Genomic DNA, 9,324 nt, shown 5'->3' with positions numbered 1-9,324 from the left:
ATTCGTATATATAGCCCCACCCCTCACCTTCTGTCTTGATTGCAGGGTATATAAAAAAGAAACAAGTAAAGAAATATTCATGTATAAACAATTTGGTTATTACAGTCGAAACTCCTGATCTCGAAATTCAAGGGACTGTGAAAAATAATCCGAATTTCAACTCAAATGAAGTGTATAAATAAGTTTGATAAAATCAGTTTTCTGGTGTTGATTACTGTTGTACGAAGTCGGGCTAAGATAGCATGCAAGCAACGTAATTTTATGTTTTTTGAAATGGCTGTAAATAAAGAAATAAATTAAATTCTACTTTATCGTTTTATTGTTTATTCTATCAAAAAGAGAAAAGAGAACTCCCGATCTTACCTTTAGTTTTTGTGAAAGATAATTATGTTTTCCATTTTCTTGTCTATCTATTTAATTTGTAAGATGTCTTGTGTGTTTCAAGTCAAGACTATAAAATGATGGGGTATTCCCCAGTCAAGGCTGAAAAAGGGTGATTCTCTTGTCAAGAGTGGAGAAGGGGGAATTTTAAAGTCAAGGAGACAGAAAAGGGGACCCCCCTGTCAAGGGTAGGGTAGGGAGGATTCCCTAGGCAAGGATGGAAAAGGGGGATTCTATAGTCAAGTGTAGAGAAAGAGGAGATTCTCCATCCAGGTGTGTAGAAGGTGGGTTCCAAGTCAAGGGCTGGAGATTGGGGATGGAAAGCAATTCCTCAGAGCAATTTTATGATGTCATCAACATCTTTATATTAACATTAAACATATATTAATATTAATTGTCACTTTTAGGATGAAATTAGCAGACAAACTGAATTTAAAATGCACATTACAAAACTCCCTGGCAATCTCTTGGTAAGGAAGCACTGTAAGATTCCTTTATTTATTATTTTTGTTTACATATCACTGTAATCAACTTTCCAGTTAAAACAGTAGTGACTATCAGTTGTTAGTTTGATCCCTAGCCTGGCAGAAGCCAACTTCCAGGCTACATTACAATGATCTTGGTCAGCACATCATTGTTGTACATTAACCAAAATTGTTCAAAAGTTAAAGAAACATTTTTAACATAGTTGTAGCATTTCGACCATGTATTGGACCAATCAATCTAAACAGAGTATTCATATTACTGGTAATTATGGATTGATATGCACCAATCCCAATGGTGGTAAACTGTAGGAAGATACTAGATGTTATGTAAGTTGTTCTATATTTCATTAAAATTCACCATTTCTTGGCAGATATTGAACAAAAGCCTAGTTCACTAATCTCAATCAGGTAGTCTTAATTGATTATACATGAATATGCATGGACTACACTCAAGATAAATGTGTGGTGTCTAGTATACTGTAGTTAGTTAAAATCAAATTATTATTGAGGGATTTATGTCATGGTAACCAATTAAGCAATCAGAATCAAGAAGCCTTGTTCCTATGCACGCATTGCACTGTTAATCTTGTTTGTTTGTTTGTATGTATGGTTAAAATCTTACCATTCTAGGGTTTAACAACAGAAAATGAAGCATGTGAGACAGACAGCTGGATTGATAAATCTTATAAAACATGCTTTCTCTAAATATGAAAAAAATAAGCTGTAATCAGTTGTGTAAAGATAAAAATCCGATGATTGAGCATTGATTTTTCTAGCAAATGGATGGCTCATGTTTAATTCCAACTGTGTATTGATCAGATTTCAATCTTTTGCTTGCACGACACAATCAATCACACAACAGTATTGACAAGGTCGCCATCAAGATTGAATCAGCTCATCAAACATCAAACTGTTTAATTTACGAGAAATTTATCCTGGTTTCCATCACCTATACACATCCCACAGACTGATATGATGGTCTTTTGACCCACTGGCCAATATTTTGTCTGTGGAGAAGGCTAAGGTCTGGACACTCTCCTTGTGGTATGTTAAAACTGCTAGTGGTTTCACAGATTTACCACTAAATAATCGAACATTTCCATCCCAACCACCAGTAGCAAAAAGTTTACCATCCTTTCGAAACAAGATGCGATTAAATCCAGGATTTGTAACCATCAGTTCACGTCCAGATTGTATCTTGCTGTCAGGAGTTAGACTGAATGTTACGAGCCTATTGTCCACAGACCCAACAGCACCTTTTTTTATCTTTGGATTGTAATCCATACATATAACACTATCGTTATACATTGAAACTTTGTCAACCATACTAAATGTTCGGATATCCCACAATGCCACAGATCCATCCTCATAACCGGTGACAAACTGAGAGTCATTTCCAGTTTTTGCTAGAGCCATACACATGCCCAATTTTATCGCAGACTTGGGGACACAACGACCTATACTTTTACGAGTGCTGATATCCACGATGTCCACCTCGGACGTCTCTCTCCCTGGAATGGCAAGAACTGTTGGACCCCTGTCTGTGGACAGGACACAGCCAGCACAGAATCCTTGTTGGTTGGATGTGATGCTACCTACAATAGAACAACAAATAAATTGTTTAAAGGAATATTTTAAATATTTTTCATAAGAGACTTTCTATCAAATGCAACAAAAGATTTGTAAATTCCACATACTTAATAAATTATGGCACTTTAAGAAGGAAAATATGAAAATGACTGGAAAAAAATAGACACACATGATTATACTTCTGAAGTGAACATCACATGGAATACTGATGTTAAAAAAATCAAACCTTTCAACATTAAAGTATCTAATGATTAAATCAAGCTGTTTACAAGATACAAATAACAGGCAACTCTTCCATTTAACATATGGTATACAATACACAGTACTGGTGATTTTTAAAACTAAAACCAGAATTTTTTCATAGAAATTGATGGATGTCAATAAATGTACATGTACGAGCAAAACCTGGGAAAGAAATTATCAGAAGGAAGATGTGGTAGTCATGTTGTTAAAGGATACACCATTAATGTTGGCAAAACATACTGTAAGCACACATATTTCAATTGTTATTTTAGCACTTTTTGTTGAGAAAGTATTGTGCTAAATTTGCTTCTGTATATTGTTTATATACATACCACAGGTATTTGCCAAAAACTTATAATGTGTTAAAATTTGACTGCACTAAATTAAGTGGTTTGACAGTAGATTGGTATGAACTGTCTTCCAACTTTTGGTGGAGCTGGAGCTATCAACAAAAGTCTAAATAAAACTATTGGGTAAATGGCAGCTGAACAAAACTTTAAAATGTACCAGTTAAATGTGTTATAACTGTGGCAGACAGTGCAGATATTTCATGCTTTTGGCTATTTGTTTGAGGAATCACATCTGTTTCTCCACTAAGGGTCACTAGGAAACACCAAACCATCTGAAGTTTTCTCTCAGACCTTAACAAAACTCAGTTTTTAACTCACATTTCATATCAACATTACAGTGTTCATTTATGATAAAGCATGTATACCTGTGTTGGTCAGTTTTGACTCCTGTAGTGACCAAAAGTGGACAAAGCCATCTCGCCCTTGAGTGACCATTTCCCCATTGTCCAGAAACTCAATCCAAGACACAGATTGACCATGGTGAGCATCCAAATGAATGTCTGACCGCCTGCTCACCATGTTCCACGAACACACACATCCATCAAGTCCTCCTGACCACAGCTGATCATGGGGGTCAAAGGTCAGACTGGACACAGGGCTTGTAGAGCCACGTAGAACATAAACTGGGTCTGGGACACGAGATTTGTCTTCCATTCTTCTACACGCTAAATCCCACAGACCAACATTTACCTCACATCATTATTAAGAACCTGAAAACAGGTAAAAATACACATATCAAAACCTTAATTAAACAGTCTACGTATCAGTGATTCTGCAGAGGTAAAACACAGTCAAACTTCATTTTTGGATTTTCTTTTTTCACTGTCCTATAATTCAATATTATAGGATATAGATCAACTGCTATACATTTTCTCACCAATCCAACTGCTTCATAACCTCGCCACTTTTGGTGGTTAAGATTATTTTAACTCCATTGTAATAACTTGATGTTATACAGCAATTTTATAAATTCGCAGGTTTCACAAAATAATCAACAGATTGTAAGCTAATAAATTGATATGCCTGTATATAAGTATTCAAACTCTGGTTAAATCAAAACATAACAAATAAGACCAGGCATCACTTTGAACAAAATATTTATTCAAAAGAGAATGTTACAAACTATTTACAAAGTACATGTGGCGACAGTCGTCATCGGGATTTCTTTATTGAAACAATACCGTAGCAACGAGGGGAGATAACTGGGTCAAACATCTGAACCATGTAAACTTCACCAACACACTCCTGTAAGATACCAAAACAAAAACATATAGGGATGTGACAGTTAAAAAATAATGATAATCACACAATATAGTATTTTCATAGCTTGCCAAAAAAAATTTCTCTGATAATATCAAGACATTATATATCTTCATCAGTGTACAATAAAGAAAAGACAATATAGTTTTCTAGGAAGATCTGCAGAAGTATGGCATACCTTACTTGCAAATGTAATAATTACGATAATTTATAACATTTCACAAATCATCTTGATAAACACTGAAAACACATTGATTTATCAAATAACTTTCAAGCAAATTTATGAACTGTATCGTCAATACAATAATTTTCATACTTGTAAACAAATTACAATATTTTGAATCTGGTTAAGAGGATAATAAAGGCTCTATGAGAAATCTTTTATTAAACATCATTACAACATTATTGTATGATTAGTATTTTATTTCTATGTCATGTTCACATTCTCATCTTGATATCCAAAACAAGATTTTTATCAATATATAACACATGACAATTCTGTACATAATTCTCATTCAAAATCTGTTAAAGTTTGAAATGTCATGTAAACTTGAAATAAGTTATCAATTACCTTTTTTTTTTAACCTTACATTTTAACTTAGTCATTGAAATTTTGTGCATGCATTGAATTTTCCTTTTGATGATATATAATTAAATTTTCATTACTGAAGAACAAAAATCTATTGACACTGAACAAATTCTTGAGGAATATGGTCAATGGCAAGATATGTTCTCACCTGTTCCAGGAGGTAACATGCCCTGTCTAACAGTACTAGTGCTTCTATGGTTGGAGCTAACACAGACTTGAGTTGGCGGAAGGCTGCCAGCTTTCTTTTATCATCCTTGTATCTATCACAGTATTCCTCGACAAGGTCTGGTGTTATCTGTAAAAAATAGTAAATAATTTTATATCCCTTCAAGGACTTTAGGTTCTGATGGCATTTTAACTAAATATTAAACACTAGTTTAATGAATTGGAATAAAAATCTTAGTGACACCTGATCTGTTTTATAAGTCATACAGACCAACCTAAACAAATGGGAAAGGGGAAATAATCCATGGAAAATGTTACTGTTCTTCTGCTTAAATAGACTTTAAAATGTTTATGTTCTGCTTAAATAGACTTAATTCCTGATGTGGAAGGTATCACTCTAAATTATGGAAAATGAGTTCAAGTTTTGTTTTATAAAAAGTTTGAGATTACATCAAAATATACACATGTAGGAAAAAAAATTGTGCAAAAACACTTAAAATATGAAAATGTTTACAATAAATTGACACAGAAGGTGGTGATATAAACAGTACAGTAAAATAGACAGGATGTATGTATTACCTTGTCTGTTGGAAGTCCTAACTTGGTGAATGCCTTCACTACATACTGGTACATATCTGGGGTTATATCTCCCAGTCCTCGTAGACCCTTCCAGTCTGGATCTATGTGACCAACTACATCCAGAAGGATCTTTTGGAGAAGGCAACGAGGAAAAGTGGCGAAGGACAACTACAACAGAAATGAGCCATCTTAGACAAAGCTGAAGCCTATTATAGAAGGCTGCAGGGATAAGTGGCGAAGGACAAACTACAACAGAAATTAGCCATCTTGGACAAAGCTGAAGCCTATTACAGAACCAAAGATAGCCAGGATAGGTGGTGAAGGACAACTATAGGGTACAACTGAAATGGACCAGGGTCAAGTCTATCACAGAAGGTGGTCAGGATAGGTGGTGAAGGATATTTGCTTAAAACCTTACGCTATACCAAATTCATATACTCTTTCATAATTTTTATTTGACTCAATATGACATGGACACTGAAATTAGATCCTTTATTATAAGAATATCAACCTTACACTATACTGAAGCTAACAGTAACCTGAATTCATCTTGGGTGATGCTTTGGTTGTAGACCATGGTCATAAGTACCGTAGGTACACTAAAGTGATATTGAGCTCAATCACCAATAATCACAATTTCTTTATTTCCTAAACATACTGTTGAAGCATCAAATAAATTAAAGTCTTCTTTACAGTTGAATGAAAATAATTAAACCACTAGGGCAGTATAGTTCTATGTTATATACCTCTGAGTCCTGTGCCTGTCTGTAGATAGACTGGGAGGCAAAGTTCCTCGCAATCCTCCCAAGGTACACTTTCTTATCCCTTAGGTAACAACTCATTGGAAATCCTACAGGGAAATCATTTTCTAAAACAAAAAACCAAAGATAGACAGAGTTCTATCAAGATAAGAAATCATATTGTCACTGTTCTTTGTATACAGATTAAAACCCCATGTGGCAGTTACAATATCTGCTACTGAAGTATCACTATGTATATAGTATGTGTCATTTAACACAATTAACTTGGCATTGAGATATTCAACCTCATCAAGGATTTTCATCTGTATATTTCTTTATTGCTAGCATGTAGCTGTAATTTGCATTGTACACTTAAACATTTTCTACATATTGAAAAATACACCCCAAACATTTTCTACACATTCAAAAATACATCCCATACATTTTCTACATATTGAAAAATACATCCCATACATTGTTCACTTATCGTCCTTGAGAAACAAAAGCAGTAAAACAGCTGGTTGTAAAAAAAATGTCATGTAGGTGGACAGAAATTAGTTATCAAAATTATCTTAGTTTTGTGGAAGAGACAACAGAAACTTCTATCTTACTGATTTTACACAATACTGCCTCCTCCAAAAAATGGATCACTGACTTTAATTGTAGACAAATATATGAACTCACCAAACTGCTGGCACTCGAGACCAAACATCTCCCTCATGCTGTGGTAACAACAGCCCACCCCACACAGCACCTTTACTGTTGGGTTGTTGACAAATAGCTCAAGCATACTGGATCCTAAGGCCCCACATGTGTGTAGACCTGTCAACATGAGAGTTGTCTCCCCTGGTTTGTCACACATAACACTAGATGATGAAGGATGATCTGACAGAGCCTCGGACACAACTTTCATTAGGTCCATAGATGTATCTACAAAAAGTGTGAGGGGGACATATGGAAGATATGTCCTAGGTTTTTGACTTTTGTCTGGAGTTTTTTGTCTTTTCTTCTGTGAAACTTTGGAGTCAAAGTGTGGATTTTCTGTCTTAACTGCCATGCTTGGCACTTGTGCAACTTCTAACGCTATTTCAGGAAGGAACTTTTGGTCTTTTATTCCATGAGTTGAACTACAAATCTTTGAAGAACTACTTACATCGTGTTTTGCCTCTTCAAGTGTCATGTTACTAAAATTTTCTATTTCAGATTTGGTTGATATATCTACTCCCATGTTTAGTTGGTTTTCAGACCAACATGTAACTGTACTGCCCGGTGTACCAGGAGGAGACTGTCTGCAGACAGTTGATGCAGATATTCTTTGTTCTCTCACAGAATCCTCAGTAGACATTGCACTTTCAACAAATGCTTCATTGTTCTCCTCTCCAAATATTGTGTCCAATCCATCAAAATCCTCCCAAGTAGTCTTCATTTTCTCAGCTTTTTTCGTATCCCCCTCTCCCACCATCATGGCAGACATTCTTTCCTTTTTAAGTTTCTTTTTCAATTTCTTGCTCTTTTTTGTGACAACCCCTGTATCATGAAGCTCCTGGGCATTGCGAACCAGGCCCTTCCATTGTCTTGTGAGGATTTTGGCCCTTTTTATGGCCCCTTTTGTGTTGATCATCTGAGCATCAATGCCTACCACTGTCTTATGACACTTGAGAGCAAGCTGTGTGCTAAGGTACCCTTTCCCACTACCCATATCAACGATCTACAAAAACAATATATTGATATCAAACTTTTTTTCTTTACAGAGATGCAGTATAAGACACTTAAACAACTTTACATATAATTGAAACTAACCAAGCTGAAATAATCATAAAGAAACAATGGAATTAATGACGTAAGACATTTTAACCATAACTCTACATCATGGGAGAATAAAGATATCAGGGTGACAGATGATTCATACATTTACATGTATATACTTTAAGGACTTACCACATCAGTTCCCATAGTATTGGCTAGTCTGGAACCCACACAAGTCATAATGTCCACTTCATGTGACTTCTTATTTGTCATGAAATTCTTAATTTGGAGATCATCTTTGACCTGTCCTGTTTTACTGAACAAATATTCAATATCTACCAAAACACCAAGTGACTTGAGGTTGGTGCCACATACAGCTTGTAGGTAGGAATTAAGGTCCTCATGGATCCACTTGGAACTTCCTTTGACTATTCTGTTATCACTGCTGTCTACAGCTTTAACATGATTTTCTAACATGTCTATATATTTAGCTGGAAAGTCACAGAGTTCTTGATCTGTCATATGTAGGAGCTCTTCTCTGATACAAGGAGGAATGTGGTTGTCCCAGTGACTTTCAATGATGAAGTCATTGGAATGCGCATTGCAGAAAGGGAGGTAACTCTGTGTCACAGACAGTACACTATCCAGACAGCCTTGGACCTTCTTCAAATCAAGTCCTTCAGGACTTCCATCATATTTATTTGTACTTCTGGCTGTTACATCTGTGTCACACTTCATCTTTATTTGTTTTTCTGTCCTTCAAAATTTTGAAATGACTGCATGTGGGCACCCGTTGGCACAACAGATGTTAATTGCTTACATGACTATGGTCATGAACTCTACAAATATACCCACAAAATGAATCAAATGAAATCTGTTATTTGTATATACAATCATGAATATCTACCCTGATCATCTAAACAAGTATACATACAGCTAATACTGTTTCAATATATTATATTAATTAAAAGGATATAACAGAGAGGGGACATGTATATATAGCTGTGAAAATGTAGTTATTACAATGGTACAATTTCGTAATGAACAGGTAAGAATAATCCTCTCATTGATGAGAACATAATGACACTCAAATATATCCTCTTATCTCATATGACAAAAAGGCTCTTTTTAAAACAAAGTAACAGTAGAATATAACATATGGGTCAAGTTCTCCATGGCCAGAGCTGTCATGATCG

At 35.2% G+C, this 9,324-nt stretch overlaps 2 protein-coding genes across 3 annotated transcripts; both read right to left on the bottom strand.

The window, feature by feature from the left end:
• Positions 1-1,811: 1,811 nt before the first annotated feature.
• On the bottom strand, positions 1,812-3,703 carry LOC132548527 (guanine nucleotide-binding protein subunit beta-like protein 1). The gene is made up of 2 exons (XM_060212393.1): positions 3,415-3,703; positions 1,812-2,461 (listed from the first exon to the last, which is right to left on the bottom strand). The coding sequence occupies exons 1-2, from the start codon at positions 3,701-3,703 to the stop codon at positions 1,812-1,814; spliced, it is 939 nt and encodes a 312-aa protein (XP_060068376.1).
• Positions 3,680-8,937, bottom strand: LOC132548499 (probable methyltransferase-like protein 25). Of its 2 annotated transcripts, none has more exons than XM_060212363.1 (7): positions 8,321-8,937; positions 7,067-8,090; positions 6,389-6,510; positions 5,643-5,810; positions 5,047-5,193; positions 4,180-4,294; positions 3,680-3,759 (listed from the first exon to the last, which is right to left on the bottom strand). In XM_060212363.1, the coding sequence occupies exons 1-6, from the start codon at positions 8,864-8,866 to the stop codon at positions 4,202-4,204; spliced, it is 2,100 nt and encodes a 699-aa protein (XP_060068346.1). In that variant the 5' UTR covers positions 8,867-8,937; the 3' UTR covers positions 3,680-3,759; positions 4,180-4,201. The 2 variants fall into 2 exon arrangements, with proteins under 2 accessions (XP_060068346.1, XP_060068347.1); XM_060212364.1 differs by having other exon boundaries at positions 3,712-3,759; positions 4,231-4,294.
• Positions 8,938-9,324: the final 387 nt, after the last annotated feature.

This window comes from Ylistrum balloti, unplaced genomic scaffold (genome assembly GCF_031769215.1).
Source record: "Ylistrum balloti isolate Yb309-2 unplaced genomic scaffold, AGI_CSIRO_Ybal_v1 Utg370016, whole genome shotgun sequence".
Classification (NCBI taxonomy): domain Eukaryota; kingdom Metazoa; phylum Mollusca; class Bivalvia; order Pectinida; family Pectinidae; genus Ylistrum; species Ylistrum balloti.
This window is presented reverse-complemented; position numbering and strand designations above follow the sequence as displayed.

Bases quoted from the DNA above. Each gene is read 5' to 3' on its own strand.
- LOC132548527 (XM_060212393.1), bottom strand. From the start codon at position 3,703: ATGGAAGACAAATCTCGTGTCCCAGACCCAGTTTATGTTCTACGTGGC. The intron at 2,462-3,414 runs GTATACATGCTT...GTTCTATTGTAG, and splicing joins GTCAAAACTGACCAACACAG to GTAGCATCACATCCAACCAA.
- LOC132548499 (XM_060212363.1), bottom strand. From the start codon at position 8,866: ATGAAGTGTGACACAGATGTAACAGCCAGAAGTACAAATAAATATGAT. The intron at 6,511-7,066 runs GTGAGTTCATAT...TTTTTGTTTTAG, and splicing joins TCTCGAGTGCCAGCAGTTTG to AAAATGATTTCCCTGTAGGA. The intron at 5,811-6,388 runs GTATATAACATA...TTTCTGTTGTAG, and splicing joins GACAGGCACAGGACTCAGAG to TTGTCCTTCGCCACTTTTCC.